A 24,813-nucleotide genomic window follows, 5' to 3' on the forward strand; every position below is an offset into this window, starting at 1 on the left:
CCCATCTTCCTGTAGCACACTCCATTCAAGTTGTACCAGCTCTCAGAGAGCAAGGAAGAAGAAAGGAAAAGAAAAGAGAAAGAGATTAAGAACCCACTGACCTTACCAGCCCCTGGGTTGGAGGAGAGATGCAAGAAATGGCTCCAGAGGACCCTGCAGTCTTCAGAGATAGAATTCCCCCTGGAAATGGCTGAGGTATCACATCCTAAGTGATTAGGCTCAAGGAAGCTCCTTATGGAACATCTTTGAATAGACTCTTACAGCTTCGGCACATTTGCATTACACCACAGGGAAGATCAGAGCACGTGGCAATACAACATTTCCCTCCTCCTCCTTCCCACCCCCAATATGGCCTTTTTCTTATTTTAATAACAAAACCACCTGCATTGCTGACCGTTCACTTAACCAACCACCTCTGACTGCAGAGCTGGCGGGAGATCACCACCAAGGCCTCATTATTAATATCCACATTTGTAGTGAAGTCAGCAGTCCTTTCCATAACTGAATGGTCCAAGCCAGAATTTAGGGAGATCCTGAGCGGTAACACAAGGCAGCACTAGCTGCAGTCAGTCAATCTGGAAGCTAGAGAGAACCACAGGGTTTATCTGTGTCCAACAGCCCATTAAAGAATCCCCTTTCTGTTCATCACCTGCCAAGTCCTGCCTCTTCTCTACCATTTGGGACACTGCAATAAAGGCACCCATCCCTGTAGCTTTCCCCACCTTTAAAATGAGGGTAGTAATTATGTAGCTCACAGGTGTGTTGGGAGGAGTAATTCAGTAATCACTGTAGATGAGCAATACAAGACCCTCAGACCAAGGTCCTATGGAAAGACAGAATACCATCATCATTGAAAAACATAGATTTCCCCAGTCCCTGATCTTTTGAAATACACATTTTAAACACTTCAGTTTGTTTGTTCTCTCACATCAACCTTTTAAAGGCCAAATATTCTTGGAATATATTTTTAAACAATACAAATATTTATAAACAGGGCTGCCTCTACTAATCCACTCCCCTGGCTCCCAGTTGTGCTCAGTATCAGTTAATGATAAACCAGTCCTCACTTGGGATATAGATTTCCCATCTTAATGAGACATCTCTCTGGGCCCCTTTTGTAAATAACTGATGTATAAGTTTTCATTTCAACACGGGGGTATATTGAACAGACCAAATTTCCCTCATGTGGGGGGAAGTGGGGGAAGGGGAAGTTTCTAAGTTACTTTTAATAGAGACACAGAACAAGAAATCAGAGACTATGCATCTGACCTGTCATGTTCATGATTCTCTAGTCAAATTGGTTATTTCCCCAAGTGGTCTCAGGCCAGTTGACTGGCTCACTTTACCAGGCTACTTTGCATGCTGATTTTCATGCTCTCATGTTTTAAACTATTCTAGAATGACAGAAAGATATAAATGCAAAAAGGAGGAAAGGATTTTATGGTGGTTTATAGATAGGCTGAGTCAATCACTGATTTTTCAGCTCAGTGACCAACCTGAAAAAAAAAAAATCATTTTGGGTCAACCCGAAAAAAAAGTTTATTTTGTTTCATTTTCAGGTGTCTTTTACCCCTTTTAAAAAATAAATTGAACTGAATTTCAAAACAAAACAAAACATTACATTTTGAAAATGTCAAAACAAAACATTTAGACATTTTGGTGGGGTGGAAATATCCATTTTTGGGCTGAAAATACTCACTGAATTCGACCTGAGTTTGCAAATAGTTTTGGTTAACTTGAAACTGTATTTTTTGGTGAATAAGTTGTCTGAAAAATTTTGGCCCAGCTCTATTTATATACAGGACTGGGAGTCAGGAGACCTGGATTGTCATCTCCCCTCTATGTGACTCAGCTTCTTCACCTGTAAAAGGGGGAGGGGGGCTAAAGTCTCACTGACCCCCACATGTGTTGTGCTGCTTAATTCATTGGTGTGAGCAAAGAGCTCTGGGATCCTCAGATGACAAGAGCTAGAAAAATGCAATGTTGTTACAAAGCAATGTTCTTGACCCTTGGGCTTCTGTTCATATCGGAACCATCTGAAGGTTTTCATGTCTACCCTTTCTAGATTCAGTATTGTCACTTTAATGATCAGAAGTATACTTGACATAGCTTTAAAAACAGATAGTGTAGTACATTGTGTAATAATAATGATCCTGAGCATGCGCTAAAGGGATCTTCCTTCATGGCTGATGGCCACTAGCTCTCCTTCAAGAACCAGATCAAGTTCAAATGTCTCATCCTCACTTTCAAAGCCAAGCGTGACTCCCATTCCACCTCAGAACTTGCCTCCTTTACTCCAACAATAATAGCTTCACTGCTCCCTTACCTTCCTTCTCACCCTCCTGTCAAATCAAGACAGTGAACCTGCTGCATTGGTGGTGCCCCCTTCTATTTGTTCCCCTTGGACATTCCAACAAGCACATTTTTTTGTTCACAGAAAGTGTTGCAAATGCTCATGTGACTATTTATTCCTGCAGCCATCTTGAAAGCCTAGGAATCATCCAATCAGAGAGCAGAAACAACATCACGTGAGCTAGGGGACCACCACCACAATAGGTGAAATTCGCCCCTGTGAGGAAGGTGAACATGAGGGCTCAGCATTACCTAAGTCCCACTGAAGCCTGAAGCCCTGGCCCAGGGACTGCGAATTGTGATTCATTCGGGACTTATGCTGGCCCTCTGCAGTGCACAGGGATGAATTGCTCCCTCCACACACTACACAAAGCAACAGTCATGGGAAATGTTTCACGAGCCACCTATAGACTGAAAATACAGCTGAATAAAACATCTACCCTGTGACTATAAATAAGAGACAAACTGATTAAAAACAAACCAGTGTTTGGGATGTGGATAATTTGCAGGTGGGGAATAAGTTCTTCGCAGTGAACAGTTCACCCAGCTCTGGGAAGTTGTTGCTCGAAAACCATTAGCAAATTGGGGTCCTGGAAGAATGATACCAACTTTGTCTTAAACTCCAAAGCATTTTGAGTTAGCAGTCAGCTGGGAGGATCTCTGAACAAAAGCCCTAGGCTATAGCACAAAGCCACAAGAGAAGAAAGATCAAGACACTGGCTCATAGAGGGCTTTATTCCAAATCCTGCTGAGCAGCCATTGACTTCAAAGTGACATAGGTGCTCAGTAGTCAGGTCCTCCACCCACTTTTAATGTAAGGCACAGCTTTCCTGGAGTGATCAAATAGCCCTCTGCAAATATTGGGAGGTTTTTACTAGTTGTTCATTCAGGCTTTGATGTGAACTGCCCTTGATGTCACCAGAAAAGTCCCACACCAGGTTAGCAGAGGAAGCTCTTAACCAGTACTGGAATTTGCTTTGCAAAGTTTCTTTATCACAAGCTGCCTCACCTATATTCATGCAGCCAAATCTCCATTCCTGTTTGATGAGACCATGCAATGAGCTATGGAGCAGGAGTCAGAGACAGAATTAAGGCTTCCTGGTGAATACCAAAGTGCATTGTACTCAGTGTCCGTCCGTTAAACAGATCCACACTGCACAGCATCTCAGGAGGAACATAGTGTTATCACCAGTCTTTTGGCAGCTAACTGGTGAGAGCTACTCCTGGGTTGTGTTCCTGACTCGGCCACAACCTTGCTGCAAGATCTTGGGCAAACCACTTATTCTCTCTGTGATTATTTATGCACCCATATGGCTCCCCCTTACTACAGTAGCTGTGCACTCACAATCTTTCATGTATTCATCCTCACTATGCCCCTGTCAGGTAGGGATGTGCTATTATCTCCCCCTGCAGATGCGGCACAGAGATTAAGAGACTTACCTAATATCACACAGAAAGTCTGTGGTGGAAGAGGAAACTGAACCCAAGTCTCCCAAGTCTCAAGCTAGTGCACTAACCACTGGACTATACTTTCGTCTCTTAAACTGCCTCAGTTTTCCCATCTATAAAATGGGTACAGTACCACAAAATTATCTCCTATGTGGCAAGGAAGCTTAACTAATGTCTGTGCATTGCTTTGAGAAGCTTGGATAAAATGTCCAAGAGAAGGGCAACTATTTAACAAGAAAACCCAGCTCTTTTGATTCATACTATAGGAAATAAACAGGCCTGTACCAGCTGCAGCTGTCATGCTTCACTATCTGTCTGCAGTTCTGAACAGCTTGGAGGGATCTTATTCATTCTGCGCTGTCTGTCAAATACATGCAGAGCCTCAGCTTCCAGTTTCACTCTTCTCATAGGAAGCCCCAGTGCTTTGAAGGTTGAGAGTGACCAACGAAGTGGGTATTCACCAATGAAAGCTTATGCTCCAATACGTCTGTTAGTCTTTTAGGTGCCACAGAATTCTTTGCCGCTTTTACAGATCCAGACTAACACGGCTACCCCTCTGGTACCTGATAAACTGATTTGTGCATTGGTGTAGGGGAGAGGATGCAAGTATACTGGCAAAGTTAAGGTGGGTTGGGAAGTCCCACGCACATCGCAAAAGCCAATACAGAAAAGGCTTGGAAACCTTGTCTACAATTGTGATGGTGTGTAGGGTACGTGTTGCTGCACGCCGCAGTGAAAGGCAGGCAGCGTTCACATTGTGTGGTGTGTTGCTACACATGGCAGTGGAAGGCTCTGGCAAAGGCAAGGAACTGCTGTAGCCTCTCCCTGTTGCCAGAGCCTCTCCCTGCTGTAAATGGAGACTTTCACTGTGGCTGGGAAAGGTTCCAGAAGTGGGAAGGCAGCAGTGTAGATATAGGAGGGACTGCGCAGGCATGTAGACGGCCATATAGGTATATACCCTAGGGGTTCTGGCATGTTTGTATTCTATTCACCTATGCAGTGCCTCAGTGTCTACACTGCTAGTTACACCCATGCTATCTGGGTGTGTCAAGTCCATACTCTGCACACTGCTGTAAGCATAGGCCTATGTGAAGGCACAAGGGTGGAAGTCCTTAGATACTCAGGTGGATGGCACTGGATAAACAAGACTGGATAAAATGGCAAGAAAAGAACACGTCCTGAGCACAAATTCCCTAACCAATGCCATCGACTGGGAATGGGTTGTTAGCAGGAGGAATTGGGGAAAAATCTTACATGAGAAAGAAAATCATTCACTTTCTGAGCAGGAATTAGGGGACCCAAGGACAGCACAAGCTGCTGGATGAATCCCTGAATGGATGCTTTTACATATTTCTGCCTGGCTCAGTACTTATTCGGCAATCCTCCCCATAGCATTGCATCCAGGGGTGGTTTTTAATCATCAGATTACTCCTCAGAAGCAGGGGAATATCATGCCTTTTTTATAGATGGGAAACTGAGGCAGAGGATAGCTTAAGTAACTTGACCAAAGTCACACAGGGAATCTGTGGCAGAAACTAAAACCAGTTCTCCCAGGTTGAATTCTTTAGCCTTTGTTTCCTTCATCTCCAGTATCAGGTCTTGAGCATATCCACTCTGCCTAGACATTTACAATACATTGAACTGGGTCCAGCTCCCATTCAAGCTTAATGCACCCTTTCAGAATGGACAGAATAAGAAAGGGAGAAAGGAAGAGAGGGACGGGGAGGTGAGTTGCTTGCAGATTGGTCAAGACAGATCCATTTACTACAGAGGTGGGCAAACTATGGCCTGTGGGCCACATCCGGCCCACGGGATTCTCCTTCCCGGCCTCTGAGCTTCTGCCCCAGGGGGCTAGCCCCCGGCCCTTCCCCCTCTGTTCCCCCTCTCCTGCAGCCTCACCTTGCCGCCAGTGCCATGCTCTGGGTGGCAGAGTGAGTTCCTGGGACAGCACAGCTGCAGAGCCTGGCCTGACCCGGTGCTCTGTGCTGCGTGGTGGCAGTGGCGGCATGGCCTGGCTTCAGCCCCCGGTGCTCCAGGCAGCGCGGTAAGGGGGCACGGAGCAGGGGGTTTGGATAGAGGGCAAGGGAGTTCGGGGGGGGTGGTCAGAGGGCAGGGGTGTGGATGGGAGTCGGGGCGGGAACAGGGGGTTGAATGGGGGCAGGGGTCCTGGGGGGGCAGTCAAGGAGAGGGGGGCTTGGATGGGGTGGCAGGGGGCAGTCAGGGGCAGGAGTTCAAGGGGCAGTCAGGGGACAGGGAGAAGGGGTGGTTGGATGGGGCAGGGGTCCCGGGGGGGCAGTCAGGAAGGAGAGGGGGGTTAGGTGGGGCAGCAGGGGGAGTCAAGGGCAGGGGTTCCGAGGGCTATCAGGGGACAGAGAGAAGGAGTGGTTGGATGGGGCAGGGGTCCTGGGGGAGCAGTCAGGAATGAGAGGAGGGGTTGGATGGGGCGGCAGGGGGCAGTTGGGGCAGGGGTCTGGGAACGGTCAGGGGACAGGGAGCGGGGATGTGTGGATGGGGCAGGGGTCCCGGGGGCGGGGGGCAGTCAGTAATGAGAGGAGGGGTTAGATGGGGCAGGAGTCCCAGGGGTGGATAGGAGGTGGGGGCTGGGCCATGACCTTCTCCCCTAACCAGCCCTCCGTACAATTTCTGAAACCCAATGTGGCCTCAGGCCAACACTTTGCCGCCCCTGATTTACTAGTTATCCAATCAGACAGGGACAGTTCAGGAGATTGAGCTGTCCCCATACCTGAGCTGGTGCCAAAGTGACAGCCTAAATGTCACACGATTGATCACTCATTGTCAAAAGAGATCAGCTGGTAGAATGTTTTTAGATCAGTAACCTCCTGTCCTTTAATAGGGCATTAGACTAGGTCACCTCAGCTCCCATCCCTCCACAACTACAAGAACTAATCATAGAATCATAGAATCATAGAATATCAGGGTTGGAAGGGACCCCAGAAGGTCATCTAGTCCAACCCCCTGCTCAAGCAGGACCAAGTCCCAGTTAAATCATCCCAGCCAGGGCTTTGTCAAGCCTGACCTTAAAAACCTCTAAGGAAGGAGATTCTACCACCTCCCTAGGTAACGCATTCCAGTGTTTCACCACCCTCTTAGTGAAAAAGTTTTTCCTAATATCCAATCTAAACCTCCCCCATTGCAACTTGAGACCATTACTCCTCGTTCTGTCATCTGCTACCATTGAGAACAGTCTAGAGCCATCCTCTTTGAAACCCCCTTTCAGGTAGTTGAAAGCAGCTATCAAATCCCCCCTCATTCTTCTCTTCTGCAGACTAAACAATCCCAGCTCCCTCAGCCTCTCCTCATAAGTCATGTGCTCTAGACCCCTAATCATTTTTGTTGCCCTTCGTTGTACTCTTTCCAATTTATCCACATCCTTCCTGTAGTGTGGGGCCCAAAACTGGACACAGTACTCCAGATGAGGCCTCACCAGTGTCGAATAGAGGGGAACGATCACGTCCCTCGATCTGCTCGCTATGCCCCTACTTATACATCCCAAAATGCCATTGGCCTTCTTGGCAACAAGGGCACACTGCTGACTCATATCCAGCTTCTCGTCCACTGTCACCCCTAGGTCCTTTTCCGCAGAACTGCTGCCGAGCCATTCGGTCCCTAGTCTGTAGCGGTGCATTGGATTCTTCCATCCTAAGTGCAGGACCCTGCACTTATCCTTATTGAACCTCATTAGATTTCTTTTGGCCCAATCCTCCAATTTGTCTAGGTCCTTCTGTATCCTATCCCTCCCCTCCAGCGTATCTACCACTCCTCCCAGTTTAGTATCATCCGCAAATTTGCTGAGAGTGCAATCCACACCATCCTCCAGATCATTTATGATAATATGATATATATAATATAATATAATATAATATTATAATAATATATATTAATATAATATTATAATATAATATATATAGTATATATATATATAATATATATATATAAATAAATATAATATTAATATAATATTATAATATAATATATATAATATAATATAATATAAGATAATATAATAATATGACAGCATGCTTCTCTCCCGTCTCAGTTCCCTCCCCCTTCCCTCCCTGGGGATGGGGAAAGCATAAATAGGGCCCAGATGGACCAAACCTTGGAATCTGTTAGACAGAATCTTCTGAAAGACTCTTCCTCCCAGGACACAGCGGGGGGGCTCTGGGCCATCTCCCAAATGAGGATGGAGTGAGGGATGGAGTCTCTATTTCCAAGCAGTTTGCCCCTCCCTAGACAAAAGCCCCATAGATGAGGCTGAGCAATAGGACACACAGAGGCTGGCACCTGCCAGTGTCTAATGCTGGGAAGGGGGCATCTTCATGCATCCTTTCCTGTGGGGTGAACCTATTTCTGAGTCGAGATAGATCCAAGCTGCAAGTTCCAGTCTGACCATCCAAAGAGCTCAAAGGGGTTTGAATCCCACGCTCTGGTTCTGAGCCGTGCATTCTGAATCCAACTCCAGAGCTGAACCTGTCTAATGCAGGAAGAGGTTCAAGTTTTAGCCCTCTCTGGGGGTGCTGACCACTATGTCAGAAGCAGGGAAAGGTCCATCAATGGCTATTAGCCAGGATGGGCAGGGATGGTGTCCCTAGCCTCGGTTTGTCAGAAGCTAGGAATGAGCGACAGGGAATGGATCACTTGAGGATTCCCTGTTCTGTTCATTCCCTCTGGGGCACGTGGCATTGGCCACTGTTGGAAAACAGGATACTGGGCTAGACGGATCTTTGGTCTGACTCAGTATGGCTGTTCTTTTGTCCTTAGGGACGCTGCTTTATAAAGAGGGTCTTTAAAAACAGAAAAGAAGACAACATATGAAATTGAACGGGTCCCATGTTAATAGCAAAGTCCTTGAGAGCTGGCTGCGTGCAATAATCCAATCTCGGCTCCAGAACCTTTGGCCTGAGCAATGCAACTTCCCTGCTTAACCACACCCATGCAGCATACCCCCTCAGAGAGACCCTGGTTTCTACCTCAATCATTAAATTTACATAGGGTGGATTGTTAACATTTTATTAACAGTTTTCTTCTCCCCAAGGCTTTCGGGAGCCAGCGAGACAAGGTCATGCCAGGTGTTACTCCATTGAAGGGATGGAGGAATGGGCCCCGGGTGGCTTGCGGCTAGAGCACAGGACAGACAGGACTCTTGGGCTTTGTCGGTGACTCATTTCAAGAAAACCATTTAACCTCTATCATAATAATACTTTGCATCTTCCCCTCCAGCATCTCAAAAGTGCTTAATAAATCGTGAATGAAAATGACAAGCTTCATGATAAAATTGAGTCTCCAGACTCTACTCCAGTTTCAGAGTGGTAGCCGTGTTACCAGTGTGAGGCTGGTAAGGATGCTCCCCATTTTGTACGTGGGGAAATGGAGGTACAGAGAGATGAAGTGTATTATGGGAGGTCACACTGCAAACCTGGAGCTGTGGGGGACCTCCAGGAACAAAACCCAGAACTCTTATCAATTATCTGTGGGAGGAGCATTAGCTACCCTGTAGCATTTGCAAACAAGTTCACAGAGTCCAGCCAACTCCCTTTCCTGCTGAGAACCTTGATTGCTGTCTGAACTATATAAATATAGCAACAGCTCCCCCAACAAATAAAAGGGCTCAATGACCAAAGAACTGGAGAAATGAGGACACTGAGAAGAACAGAGAAGGCAGATTTACCAAGCCATGAACTAACTGAGATTCATGGACAATACACTCTTAGAAGAGGGGAAAATAAATGAGGGATTTTTGCAAACAATGTTTCTTTAATAAGCTAAAGAAAGGGGTGAGTTTGTTTGCTTTAAATATTGGGGAGGGGGAAGAGGTGCATTTTTCCAGGTAATTGAATAATTCAACGTGAAGGAAGTAAGAGATCATTGCAGATGTGCCAGGGGTCTTGGAAGAAGGGAGTAAAGACTCCCAAGGAGAAAGAATAAAGAAAAGAGGAACAAGACCTAGGCCTTGGTTCAGGAAAGGAGGGAGGTAAAGGCTGTCCGTGAAGATGGATAAGTTCCGAATCATCTTCCAGTTCCTCCAGTCCAATCAGGAATCTCTCATGAACGGCATCTGTGGGATCATGGCCCTGGCCAGCACCCAGATGTACTCAGCCTTCGATTTCAACTGCCCCTGCCTGCCGAGTTACAACCTGGCAAATGGCATGGGCATCCTGTTCGTTCCCCCCCCCCACTCCAGTCTTGTTCCTCTTGGGCTTTATGATGAGCAACAATGTGTCTGTGCTGGCAGAAGAGTGGAAGAGGCCCACGGGCATGAGGCAGAAGGACCCGGCTGTCCTGTGCTACATGTTCTGCTCCATGGCCCAGCGGGCCATGATCGCTCCCGCTGTCTGGATCTCCGTGACGCTGCTGGACGGGAAGTGCTTCGTGTGCACGTTCAGCACCTCAGTGCCAGTGGAGAAGCTGGGGAACAGGAGCTACATGGGCCTGTCAGAGAAGGAGATGAGGAGGATACTGGCCCACATCCCCTGCAAAGAGATCTACAACGGGCAGGAGCTTGTGGCCAGGGAGGTGGCGGTGAGATACCTGTGCTGCATCTCACAGGTAAGAGCCGGGGGGCTTATGCTATATGGGCTTTGTCCTACCTGGATGGGAGATTCCAAGAAGAAACCCATGGTTGCTGCAGGAAGTAGTGTTGGTACCTCAGCAGGGGGTGCTCTTTCCTTGGGGTCCATAGTGTGTGTCTGAGCATGGTTCCAGGGGGTGCTGTCTTTTGGATGGCATGTAAATCTGAGGCCTTGGCTCATCATGACCATTAACTATCCCAGGTCAGGTGTTTTGGAAGACTAGGATTGTCAGCCTCAGTGTCCCCTCCTAGCCTAATTCCAATGTGGGTAGTTAGATTGTGCCTTCCTAAATCCCCCCCTGACATTCCAGTTGGATTCAGTTTTCACAGTCACTGCCTGTCCTAAATTCTTGGCTAGTGTTCCTGTGCACCATTAAATGGAAAGCCATGTTCCACTCCAGAAATGGCTGCATTTCCATGGCAGGTAAGTGATCCATACAAATCCAAGGCTAAATTCAGCCCATGGCATACTTGGGGCAATTCCCCCTAAAGTCAATGAGAGTTATACCTGCCTACACCTGAAAATTTGGCCAACTGCCTATTCTTACCAAAGGACCCTACCGCTGCAAGATATTCTTTTATCAGAAAAAAGAAAAGGAGTATTGGTGGCGCCTTAGAGACTCAAGTACTCCTTCTCTTTTTGCGAATACAGACTAACATGACTGCTACTCTGAAACCTGTAACAAGAGAGTGATCACTTAAGGTGAGCTATTACCAGCAGGAGAGCTGGGGGGGAGGTAACCTTTTGTAGTGATAATCAAGGTGGGCCATTTCCAGCAAGAACCTCTGAGGAACAGTGGGGGGGGGGGAAATAAACATAGGGAAATAGTTTTACTTTGAGTAATGACCCATCCACTCCCAGTCTCTATTCAAGCCTAAATTAATTGTATCCAGTTTGTAAATTAATTCCAATTCAGCAGTCTCTCCTTGTTACAGTGTGTATGGTAACACCCATTGTTTCATGTTCTCTATGTATATAAATCTCCCCACTGTATTTTCCACTGAATGCATCCGATGAAGTGAGCTGTAGCTCACGAAATCTTATGCTCAAATAAATTTGTTAGTCTCTAAGGTGCCACAAGTACTCCTTTTCTTTTTGTGAATACAGACTAACACGGCTGCTACTCTGAAACCTGTCATCTTTTATCAGAGGAGTCTGGGACACATGGCATGGTTGTCAGAGAGCAGAAATGCAGGACCTTGGCCTTCAAGGCGAACAAGAGTTGCTTAGTGAACTGTGAACCAAGGAAAGGAACATTTTTTTTGAAGGGTAGCAATTTCTGGTGAAGACATTTCGTCCACACAAGCTGGCCTGGGGAGCGAGGACCCAAGTGCTCGGTTCTGATCTCAGGTCCCCCCATGTGGAAGCATTTGAGATAGCCACTAGGCAGCTGGAATCATGAAAATTTGGTCACGCTTTATATAGAGATTTCATTTATAAAGGGTTAATACATGATTAATAGCAGTTTTAATAAATGGCTAATCAGTAGATTGCTAAAGTCACAGGTTGCTTATTAGCATGACTTATCTGACAATTTATAACGATCTATACTACTTTATGTCGTTAATCTGCATATAAACAGCTATTAATTGTTTCAATTCTTTATAAATAGAACCTTGATATTAAGTGACTGATCATTCCTAGCACAACTATTGCATCTTCCACCTGAGGATCTCAGAGCACTTTGCCCATCAGAGTCTCTGCCCCACTCCACCCCATGGAAATGAAGTATCATTATCCCCATTTTAAATATAGAAACTGAGGCACAAAGAGGGGAAGTGACTTGTCCAAGCCTACAAAGCAGAATCAGTGGCAGAGACAAGAACAAAACCCGGTTTCCAGATTGACTGGAAAACACTCTCCATCAGCTGGTGCATCATGGCAAAAGAGACAGTACCTGAATATAGAACAGATGCACAAGCCTACCTTGGGAAGGCTGCGTTAGGCAAGCCCTGTTTGCCCTTCCTGGCGCTGACAGCTGGTGTCCAGCAGGTTGGCAGTGCACAAGAAAGCCAGGTCCTAATGCAGGCCAGAGGCCATACCTCTCTATTGCCATCACTGGAATCTATGAATTAGATTGTAGAGAGCCTATCTGCTCCTGCTCATTGAGGCTGGATATTACTGAGGCTAACAGCTTAGTAAAAAGAGACAGTTGTCTGAATAAGGGCAAAAAGAAAAGGAGTACTTGTGGCACCTTAGAGACTAACAAATTTATTAGAGCATAAGCTTTCGTGAGCTACAGCTCACTTCATCGGATGCATTTGGTGGAAAAAACAGAGGAGAGATTTATATACACACACACAGAGAACATGAAACAATGGGTTTATCATACACACTGTAAGGAGAGTGATCACTTAAGATAAGCCATCACCAACAGCAGGGGGGGGAAGGAGGAAAACCTTTCATGGTGACAAGCAGGTAGGCTAATTCCAGCAGTTAACAAGAATATCAGAGGAACAGTGGGGGGTGGGGTGGGAGGGAGAAATACCATGGGGAAATAGTTTTACTTTGTGTAATGACTCATCTACTACAGGACAGGCCCAACAAAGAAAACAACAGAACGCCACTAGCCATCACCTTCAGCCCCCAACTAAAACCCCTCCAACGCATCATCAAGGATCTACAACCTATCCTGAAGGACGAGCCATCGCTCTCTCAGATCTTGGGAGACAGACCAGTCCTTGCTTACAGACAGCCCCCCAATCTGAAGCAAATACTCACCAGCAACCACACACCACACAACAGAACCACTAACCCAGGAACCTATCCTTGCAACAAAGCCCGTTGCCAACTCTGTCCACATGTCTATTCAGGGGATACCATCATAGGGCCTAATCACATCAGCCACACTATCAGAGGCTCGTTCACCTGCGCATCTACCAATGTGATATATGCCATCATGTGCCAGCAATGCCCCTCTGCCATGTACATTGGCCAAACTGGACAGTCTCTACGTAAAAGAATGAATGGACACAAATCAGACGTCAAGAATTATAACATTCAAAAACCAGTTGGAGAACACTTCAATCTCTCTGGTCACTCGATCACAGACCTAAGAGTGGCTATACTTCAACAAAAAAGCTTCAAAAACAGACTCCAACGAGAGACTGCTGAATTGGAATTAATTTGCAAACTGGATACAATTAACTTAGGCTTGAATAGAGACTGGGAATGGATGAGTCATTACACAAAGTAAAACTATTTCCCCATGGTATTTCTCCCTCCCACCCCACCCCCCACTGTTCCTCTGATATTCTTGTTAACTGCTGGAATTAGCCTACCTGCTTGTCACCATGAAAGGTTTTCCTCCTTTCCCCCCCCTGCTGCTGGTGATGGCTTATCTTAAGTGATCACTCTCCTTACAGTGTGTATGATAAACCCATTGTTTCATGTTCTCTGTGTGTGTGTATATAAATCTCTCCTCTGTTTTTTCCACCAAATGCATCCGATGAAGTGAGCTGTAGCTCACGAAAGCTTATGCTCTAATAAATTTGTTGTCTCTAAGGTGCCACAAGTACTCCTTTTCTTTTTGCGAATACAGACTAACACGGCTGCTACTCTGAAACCTGTGAATAAGGGCAGCATCTGCAGTTACACAGGTTGAATAACCAATTATTTTGGTCTGTACAAAATAAAAGTGCTTTGGTGTTAGAGCAGGAGAGGGGCCCAAAGTTACCTACAAAGCTTTTCTCCATCCCAGGCCTAAGAACTGCAACATTTAACCCTTCGTGGCACGAGAAGGAAGTGAGAGCTCCCTGGCCTCCCTCAGTCCCAGCAAGACCCCTCAGCAGTGTAGCAGCTTCACATCTGTGCTGTCAGCTTATAAATTTTCATTGACACCTCTGGTAGAGGCTCTAGGGCAGAAACAGGGATCTGCAGCACTGCAGGGAGGGTCAGCTCTCATTCCAACTCACCTGTTGCCTTTCCCTTCCTATCACAGGCACCCTAAACAGAGGCAGACAGACACACACACTCCATCCTAAGGGGTACCCTTTTCCTCTCCAGATACTTCCAGTTCCGGAACATTACAGATTTAGTGATTGAAGACAACTGGGGGAAAGGGTAGATCCATTATCTAGAGAGGGTTTGCAGAGCTCAGGATGTGGACCTTTCAAATAACATTTCCTCCATAATTAAGACCATGCTGGCCATATCAGCCCCTCACTTACTTTAAACACTGTCCCACTCTTGGTCCTGTTTCCCTGTGGGCAAATAAAGCAATTTCTGTTAGTTATGGATTTTGCAGTATGTTTAAAACATACCAGAGTCTTCATTAGAGAGGGACCTGAACTGGTGGCATCTGAACAACCCTGCGAGGTCAAGGACTTGGGATCAAGGCCAAGGGTTTGGTTGAGCCCAGCCCCATCCTTGGTCTTTCTTGTTGTGACTAGTTTGGTTTCCCATCCCTTACCCCTGCAGGCTCTGAGCTGGTCCTTCATGCTGCTGATGACCAAGGTGGCTTTCCTTGTCAGGGCCCTCCGGCCCTGCTTCACTCAAGTTGCCTTCCTGAAGAGCAAGTATTGGTCCCACTACATAGATATTGAGCGCAAGCTGTTTGACGAAACTTGCACGGAGCACGCCAAGTGCTTCGCCAAAGTCTGCATCCAGCAGTTGTTTGAGGCCATGAACAAGGACATGGGCCTGGGGCACACTCACTCCCCTGAGGCAGCTCCCTCGGAAGTGGGGGAAGAGAAAGAGAAGCTACTGGGCATCACAGACCAGGGGACTATGAACAAGCTCCTGAAGAACTGGCACAAATGCAAGCCATCTCTGTGCCTCCATCAGGAGGTGTTACAGAATGGGAATAGCTGGGTGGAGGAAAATCACCACCGCAATCACATCAGTCTGCCCAAGAGGGAGATTGTCACCTACTATAGTAAAGTGTGAGGATAGGCTACAGAAACAGAGATCAGGTATGTCCTTAGAGATGGCCACCTAGGGCTCCCTTTCCAAGGGGTACCCCCATAACATTGGAACCATTATGGTCACTCCAGAGAGGCCAGTTCAGAGCATCTCTTCCCCACCTATTTGTTCATATTCCACATAGCTGAGCAGAAACAAAAAGACACCCATTTGGAGAAGCAGGTGCTGCAGACAAGGGATGGGGTGGGCTGTTGCGCGGAGTAGGGAGAAGGGAAAATGAGCACCAGATGCCACCTTCAGATATGCCGGCATGACAATCAAGTTTGCAGGAAGGACCAATGGCTGTGCAATTTCCCCTCTGACGCACCTCGTATACTCCAGTCTACAGTCTATAGGGGGTTTGCCTCGGAGCTGAGCAATAGAGAATGCCCGCCCCCAGCATTTAGTTCTACAGCTGGTAATTTCAATTTAGAGTTTAAATCCACTGTGATAATGATTTCTTCATATAAAGGGCACCTCCTGAGAGCTTGTCTATATGGGGAGTTTAAACCGGGCTAAATGGAGTTAATGAGGTTTGAAAACGCTTGCACATGCATGAGGCAATTCACTGTAGTGCACCGACTTCACATTTATCACAGGACTCTGTAGTCCTCTTTCAAAGTGAGCTAACTTTGCTGCGAAGCCAGTTAGTCTAGTCTATTGTTCAAGTGCATGCAATGCTGCCATGCACTACTTTGGCAGTCCTCCAACTGCTATCCCATGCTGCTTTGCGAGCAACCATTACTGACCTGTCTGCTTACCTGCATACCCTCCCCGGCGTGGGGGTTGAGTTGACCGGACAGCTCCTCCTGTTTACGAACTGGTGCACAGCCAGATTTTGTCCATTCGCTCCTGGATTCCAGTTTATCACAATAGCTGCAATAACACTCCAGAAACCCAACACCACGCCTCGAGCAGACGCTTGGAGCCGTGCTGAGACCCTGGATCTCATCACCCTCTGGGGAGACGAGACACGTTGCGGTCAGCCACCAGGACAAAGAACTTCTTGTGAACATTGCTAGGCAGATGTCTGTGAAGGGCCATGACTGGGACACCAAACAGTGCCAAAGGAAGAGCAAACAGCTCAAGAACACCTACATTAAAACGAGGAACAACAGGGACAAACTATCCAATGAGGGACATGCAACCTGTCCAGTTTTTGAGAAGCTGGATAGGATTTTACATAACCACACGACCCTGGCCGCTTTCTTCCCCATCTTCCCTCCCTCTCCCCGAGCATGACCAGGAGACTCATAGGAGGATGAGCATGAGGAGGGCGGGGAAGAGATCTCCCTGAAAATCCAGGATCTCTTCAGGACTCAGGTCAGGACTCTGATACTGGCCAGGTAGAAGGCAAGCCTGATTCCTGCCCTGCAGCAACTAACCCCGATTCCTGGGCAGCAACCCAGCCTGGGACTGATCCTACACAGGGAACCTCGGCAGGTAAGTCTTTTTAGAATAGTTATGTTCTAATGTATTTGTATTATGCTGTATTGCATTGCTAGCGTCTGTTCCAGGTGCCCCATGGCCGCAGCCATTGTAGGCAGATATGAGCTAGAAGCCTCTCTGAGGCTGAGGTCCCTGCCTCCCTCCTTTCCCCTCCATCTGCCCATGTTGTCCATTCCCCCCACTCCCATATACCTTTCCAAAATGGCAGCTACTCCAGCAGGGCAATCGGCCTCCACCTCCTGCTAAAGCCCTGACTGCCAACTGTTTTCAGACTAATGCCACAGCAAGCACATGCCCACGTACTCAAGCTGTCCCACCTGGCAAACACCCTCCCCCGCCAACCCTGTGGCCTACCTCAAAATGGCAGCCGCCTGCCTGGCACAGCCACAGCCTCTCTCCCATGTAGGCTGACCAGATGTCCCGATTTTATAGGGGTAGTCCTGATATTTGGGGCTTTGTCTTATACAAGTGCCTGTTACCCCCCACTCCCTGTCCCGATTTTGCATACTTGCTATCTGGTCACCCTACTCCCACCCGTCGAATCGTGGAGGTCAACGAATGGCTACGCAGGTGGTGTCGGAGAGAAGGCTTTGGATTCTTTGACCATGGGATGGTGTTCCATGAAGGAGGAGTGCTGGGCAGAGACGGGCTCCATCTTACGAAGAGAGGGAAGAACATCTTTGCCAGCAGGCTGGCTAACCTAGTGAGGAGGGCTTTAAACTAGGTTCACCGGGGGAAGGAGACCAAAGCCCTGAGGTAAGTGGGAAAGCGGGATACCGGGAGGAAGCACAGGCAGGAATGTCTGTGAGGGGAGGGCTCCTGCCTCATACTGGGAATGAGGGGCGATCAACAGGTTATCTCAAGTGCTTATATACAAATGCACAAAGCCTTGGAAACAAGCAGGGAGAACTGGAGGTCCTGGTGATGTCAAGGAATTATGACGTGATTGGAATAACAGAGACTTGGTGGGATAACTCACATGACTGGAGTACAGTCATGGATGGTTATAAACTGTTCAGGAAGGACAGGCAGGGCAGAAAAGGTGGGGGAGTAGCACTGTATGTAAGGGAGCAGTATGACTGCTCAGAGCTCCGGTACGAAACTGTGGAAAAACCTGAGTGTCTCTGGATTAAGTTTAGAAGTGTGTGCAACAAGAGTGATGTCATGGTGGGAGTCTGCTATAGACCACCGGACCAGGGGGATGAGGTGGATGAGGCTTTCTTCCGGCAACTCACGGAAGCTACTAGATCGCATGCCCTGATTCTCATGGGTGACTTTAATTTTCCTGATATCTGCTGGGAGAGCAATACAGCGGTGCATAGACAATCCAGGAAGTTTTTGGAAAGCGTAGGGGACAATTTCCTGGTGCAAGTGCTAGGGGAGCCAACTAGGGGGAGCGCTTTTCTTGACCTGCTGCTCACAAACCGGGTAGAATTAGTGGGGGAAGCAAAAGTGGATGGGAATCTGGGAGGCAGTGACCATGAGTTGGTTGAGTTCAGGATCCTGACGCAGGGAAGAAAGGTAAGCAGCAGGATACGGACCCTGGACTTCAGGAAAGCAGACTTTGACTCCCTCAGGGAACAGATGGCCAGGATCCCCTGGGGGACTAACATGAAAGGGAAGGGAGTCCAGGAGAGCTGGCTGTATTTCAAGGAATCCCTGTTGAGGTTACAGGGACAAACCATCCCGATGAGTCGAAAGAATAGTAAATATGGCAGGCGACCAGCTTGGCTTAATGGTGAAATCCTAGCGGATCTTAAACATAAAAAAGAAGCTTACAAGAAGTGGAAGGTTGGACATATGACCAGGGAAGAGTATAAAAATATTGCTCGGGCATGTAGGAAAGATATCAGGAGGGCCAAATCGCACCTGGAGCTGCAGCTAGCAAGAGATGTCAAGAGTAACAAGAAGGGTTTCTTCAGGTATGTTGGCAACAAGAAGAAAGCCAAGGAAAGTGTGGGCCCCTTACTGAATGAGGGAGGCAAGCTAGTGACAGAGGATGTGGAAAAAGCTAATGTACTCAATGCTTTTTTTGCCTCTGTTTTCACTAACAAGGTCAGCTCCCAGACTGCTGTGCTGGGCAACACAAAACGGGGAAGAGATGGCCAGCCCTCTGTAGAGATAGAGGTGATTAGGGACTATTTAGAAAAGCTGGACGTGCACAAGTCCATGGGGCCGGACGAATTGCATCCGAGAGTGCTGAAGGAATTGGCGGCTGTGATTGCAGAGCCCTTGGCCATTATCTTTGAAAACTCGTGGCGAACGGGGGAAGTCCCGGATGACTGGAAAAAGGCTAATGTAGTGCCCATCTTTAAAAAAGGGAAGAAGGAGGATCCTGGGAACTACAGGCCGGTCAGCCTCACCTCAGTCCCTGGAAAAATCATGGAGCAGGTCCTCAAAGAATCAATCCTGAAGCACTTAGAGGAGAGGAAAGTGATCAGGAACAGTCAGCATGGATTCACCAAGGGAAGGTCATGCCTGACTAATCTAATCGCCTTTTATGATGAGATTACTGGTTCTGTGGATGAAGGGAAAGCAGTGGATGTATTGTTTCTTGACTTTAGCAAAGCTTTTGACACGGTCTCCCACAGCATTCTTGTCAGCAAGTTAAGGAAGTATGGGCTGGATGAATGCACTATAAGGTGGGTAGAAAGCTGGCTAGATTGTCGGGCTCAACGGGTAGTGATCAATGGCTCCATGTCTAGTTGGCAGCCGGTGTCAAGTGGAGTGCCCCAGGGGTCGGTCCTGGGGCCCGTTTTGTTCAATATCTTCATAAATGATCTGGAGGATGGTGTGGATTGCACTCTCAGCAAATTTGCGGATGATACTAAACTGGGAGGAGTGGTAGATACGCTGGAGGGGAGGGATAGGATACAGAAGGACCTAGACAAATTGGAGGATTGGGCCAAAAGAAATCTAATGAGGTTCAATAAGGATAAATGCAGGGTCCTGCACTTAGGATGGAAGAATCCAATGCACCGCTACAGACTAGGGACCGAATGGCTCGGCAGCAGTTCTGCGGAAAAGGACCTAGGGGTGACAGTGGACGAGAAGCTGGATATGAGTCAGCAGTGTGCCCTTGTTGCCAAGAAGGCCAATGGCATTTTGGGATGTATAAGTAGGGGCATAGCGAGCAGATCGAGGGACGTGATCGTTCCCCTCTATTCGACACTGGTGAGGCCTCATCTGGAGTACTGTGTCCAGTTTTGGGCCCCACACTACAGGAAGGATGTGGATAAATTGGAAAGAGTACAGCGAAGGGCAACAAAAATGATTAGGGGTCTAGAGCACATGACTTATGAGGAGAGGCTGAGGGAGCTGGGATTGTTTAGTCTGCAGAAGAGAAGAATGAGGGGGGATTTGATAGCTGCTTTCAACTACCTGAAAGGGGGTTTCAAAGAGGATGGCTCTAGACTGTTCTCAATGGTAGCAGATGACAGAACGAGGAGTAATGGTCTCAAGTTGCAATGGGGGAGGTTTAGATTGGATATTAGGAAAAACTTTTTCACTAAGAGGGTGGTGAAACACTGGAATGCGTTACCTAGGGAGGTGGTAGAATCTCCTTCCTTAGAGGTTTTTAAGGTCAGGCTTGACAAAGCCCTGGCTGGGATGATTTAACTGGGACTTGGTCCTGCTTTGAGCAGGGGGTTGGACTAGATGACCTTCTGGGGTCCCTTCCAACCCTGATATTCTATGATTCTATGATTCTAAGGAGAACATTTTTTTGCGAGAAAAGCAGAAATTTAGTGAGCTGGTGGCTACAGGAAAGGAAACTTGGTTAGTGTTCTGATGCTACATGACGTTGACACAAACACTGTATGCTCGTAAAGCTAAAAAGGGCACAGCTCCCCCGTAAACACCCTGTGACACGCATTCTTTCCGACTGGTAATGGCGAATGCTTCAGGCAGTCACTGCAGAGCACTGTCACTTTCTGGCTGCACTTTCAGCATTTCTGCGGGGGAGAGAAAGCAAACGATAAGGCTGGGAAATTGCTCCATTTTTGCTGGGAGAGTATGAGAAACAGCTACCTGATCATTCCTTCCCCCTTCCCCTGTATAGCTCACAACTCCCTTCCACTCCTGCAACACTTCAGGGGGATCATCTTGGCGAATAACTTCACAGCATCTCTCACTGGTCTGCTCTTTGAGGTTTTGACTAAGGCCATTCTCTGCCTCCTCGTCACCTGCCTTGGGGTAATATCATATCAGCACCACCAAGGCAACAGCAAAACTGTCTTGAGCAGGAAATGTAATTCCCATCTCCCCTGACCAGAAACATAATTCCCAACCCCCTTCCCTCCCCGCCTCCATGCATAGGTGCTGGAACGAAGGGTGCTGGGGGTGCAGCAGCACCCCCTGGTTTGAAGGGGTTTTCATCATATTCAGGGTTTACAGTTTGGTTCAATAGCTTTCAGCACCCCCGCTATAAAAATTGTTCCAGCACCTCTAACTCCATGGCACTACAGCAAAGCCGAACGGTGTACACTGTACAGACCAAAATCCCAAAGCACACGTCACTTACCATCCCCGAGGTTCCCCCAAGCGTGGGAAGGATCTCAGAGAGGTGAAGCCAGAAACGCATGCAAGGAAATGCTGTCACAGCCTCCTTAGAACATGAACAATAACTGCTGGTCTTTTATTTACTTTTAATGCTCCTCAACAACTGCAGCACCTGCACTGGCCAGCCCCTCCAGAACAGGGCCCTTCTCAACAGCGGAGTGGCTGGCAAAGCTGAGGGGGGAGAAAACGAAAACCTGCGATGAAATGTTTGCAAACATCTGCGTCCCCAGAAAACTGAAACCCACAGGGAGGTGGAGGCTGGATCTAAAGACTGAGGGGGAATCCGACAAGGAGCTTTCTGAGGGACATCCGTGCAGTGGCAAAGGACGGCATGGCAGTTGCCAGGGAAAGCCTTGCCATGGCCAAAGCCAGTATAAAAAAAAGACAGGGAGATGCCAAGATGCCCTGCTGCAGCAGCGCACGTCACTATCAGGGCAGCAGGCCCTATCAACCCCTGAATAACACAGAGTACCTGGAACAACTCCTCCCCGCTGTACCTTGGCAGCATGCTCCCTGAGCCATTTGTCTCCCAGACCTGAGCTCAGGGCACCTGGAACCCCTGCTCTTTTGAGCCCTCTGTCACCCCTAGTAACTTCGAGCCTTAGCCCTCAACACCCGAAGTCCCACGAACCAGAAAAGGCAGAGCCAAGACGTATACTGGCTCCTTGTGTCATGCCCTGCCCTGCCGCACTTTGCTGTTTTGTTCACTGCTAGTTTAATGAAAGGCTTCTTTAGAGTTGGATAGATTGTTTTGTAATATGTCGTTTCATAATTAAAAGCTGTTGTTTCATTTTCGAGTGAAGGTTCATTTCTGTTTATTTTATAAAAGCCTTTAAAATTTCATTCATAAGGAGCCAACATTTGCAACAGAAAATCGTTAGGCTTGCACTAATTCATCGGGTTTTACAAACACACCAGGCACAACAGGGATCGCCACAACATTGCACTTCCGCTGTCCGTAAACACCGAACTGCACAAAACATGCCTAACCAACGCCTGACCCCCGCCCTCTCTGTGTCCCGCTGCACAACTGAGGTCTGAGACTCAGAATCAGAGCAATCCCTGACAATGTCGCCCCGCCTGTTTGCATGTTACATTGTACACCGTGCTGGCTGCTCAAACCGCTGAGCGAGTCTCCCTCAGTTTCCTGCCCATCGCTAAAGCTTACTCCCTCACTCTCACAAGTATTGGGGCAAAATACAACATGCAGCTATATAATCTTCGGGATTTTTTTTTTTTGGATGCTGCTTCCAACAGAGTCCACAAACAGTGCCACCTTCCTTTCCAAATGTACACTCTGCTGCCATTGTGCAGCTGCTAAGGCAGGAGTTAAGCAGTTCCTGCCTTCTGTCCAAGCAGCCTGTGAATGGCTTCATTAAACGGGGAAGCAGAGGCAAAGCTGGATCTCCCATGATAAACAGACCGATCCGAATGGCCACAGTGATGCTGGGGGCAAACAGGCGTTTCTCCATTAAGGTAAAGAGAGCTCAGTTTTGAAAGATTCTAGCATTGGGAATCCGTTCAGACCAGACTGTAAACCCGCCACCATGGTAACACATGCTTGGAGCACCAGGGAGAAATACCCCCCTTCTGTTTATGAGTTCTGAGCCCTGTTGATGTGGGGGAGACACACAAAAAATAGACATTAGTCCCATCAGTTGTCCCAATACAGTTCGGGATCCCCACGCGTGCAAAGCCATCAAAAACCTCCTGAGCACTAACAAGCTTTATAACCTGGTGCAACAGTACCTGGCATCACACAGCTGCATGATGCTAGGCCCCAACAGTAGAGCTCCCCATTCCAAATTGGTTGGCTACGGACGGGGGGATTCTGAGCGGGCAGTGGTGACTTGCTTGTCCACAGGTATAGGGTGCCACATGTTGGTACGCTGTGGGGCTAGCTCGGCACATAGTTCCAAAAAGGCCGCCTTCCCTCCTCCTGCAATTCTCTTGCTGCGGCTGGTCATCCCAGGTCTGCAGAACAATTCATTCCTTCCAGCTGCTCCAGGAACCAGTCCTCTATCACAGTAGTTCTCCACCGGTTTTCATTTACAGACCCATAAAAAATTTCAAGTGGAGGTGTGGACCCCTTTGGAAATCTTAGACAGTTTGTGGACCCCCAGGAGTCCACGGACCACAGGTTGAAAACCACTGCTCTATCAGTTGCTTGGTGTCTGCCTCTTCTGGGTCCTGGTTCCATCGCCACTGAAGGAGATGCTGCACCATCATGTATGTATTTGAGGCTACCAGCGTAGCGGCATGAAGCATTGTGGGGTCCCTGCTGACAGACAGCAGCATGGCCAGCCTACCCAGAAAGGAAGTATGGACGGAGGCAAATGGAATCATGAGATTTTTAAAATATGTGAACTAGTCTGGCTTTACTATGCACCCCACAATGCACAGCAAGTAAAATCCCAGAATGCACACTGCTCAGCAGCGAAGCATAGGAGCATGGCATTACCTTCTGAAAATGCTGCAAACTGAGGATGTGATAAACTGCCACCATGTGTACACACTGTTACTGCAGCTTGCGTACTGTGAATTACCCGACATGCTACAAAAAGCTGCAGATTAATACCCCCACGTAGACAAGCCCTTAGGCTATGTTTGCATGACAGACCCTACAGTGGATGAAACTTATGTTCGGTCAGGGGAGTGACCGACAAAAGTTTTACCAACAAAAGTGCCAGTGCAGACATAGCCTCAGGGGTGCTGGAACAATCTGTATAGTGGGGGTGCTGAGAGCCATTGAACCAAACTGTAAACCCTGTCTATTATGGAAACTACTTCAAGCCAGGGGGTGCAGCACCCCTAGTTCCAGCATCTCTGCATAGTCTTAGTGTCCAAGAAGCAAGTGCACAAAACTGCTGGAGAACTAGTTTCATGGACACTAGAGGGCGCCATATGCTTGTTTGGGTAGCCAGACAGAGCAAGCAGGGGGTAGTTTTTGTCCCTTGCTAAGGCTCATGCTATAGGACATGGGCAAGACTTCCTTCCATTTTATCATATGCTATTTCAGGACGAAGAAGAGTGAGAATCAGCTGAAGGATTTTGTGGGGCAGGCTGAAAGAATCTCTCATGCACTAGGCGCTATTGTAAACAACCTGATGGAGATGCAATCTGCTCTGGAAAAGCACCTCTCGTTCTGAATCACAAGCCAGGGGAAAGCATCCAGTCTTCCCTACTAATCTCTTTAGTTGCTATTCAGACTGACCTCATGGGCCACAGGAGGTGTTAAAATAACCCTGACCAAAGCACCTCTGGATAGTGTAGTGCGTTCGCTAATGTGTGCCACTGCCCTCAACTGAACAAAAAGATTGCTTAATTGTGTGGCCTATGCCCTATATTGCTAAGAACTTGTGGAGATTCTTCTTTAAGTCTAGTGATCTGGATCTGTTTTTTGCAGCAGGAAAATCTCTGCAGTAGCTGTGAAGCTCAGAGTGTCCATGGCATAGAGCACAGTGACAGCCAGGAAATCCTAGTTGGCCATTCATTTTTTTTTTTTTTTTTT

General features: G+C 47.7%; 1 protein-coding gene across 1 annotated transcript; it reads left to right on the plus strand.

The window, feature by feature from the left end:
• Positions 1-9,812: 9,812 nt before the first annotated feature.
• Positions 9,813-15,278, plus strand: CALHM1 (calcium homeostasis modulator 1). The gene is given in 3 exon segments (XM_038411147.1): positions 9,813-9,992; positions 9,994-10,368; positions 14,811-15,278. Coding segments are annotated over 3 exon segments (1,023 nt in total).
• Positions 15,279-24,813: the final 9,535 nt, after the last annotated feature.

This window comes from Dermochelys coriacea, chromosome 7 (genome assembly GCF_009764565.3).
Source record: "Dermochelys coriacea isolate rDerCor1 chromosome 7, rDerCor1.pri.v4, whole genome shotgun sequence".
Classification (NCBI taxonomy): Eukaryota; Metazoa; Chordata; order Testudines; family Dermochelyidae; genus Dermochelys; species Dermochelys coriacea.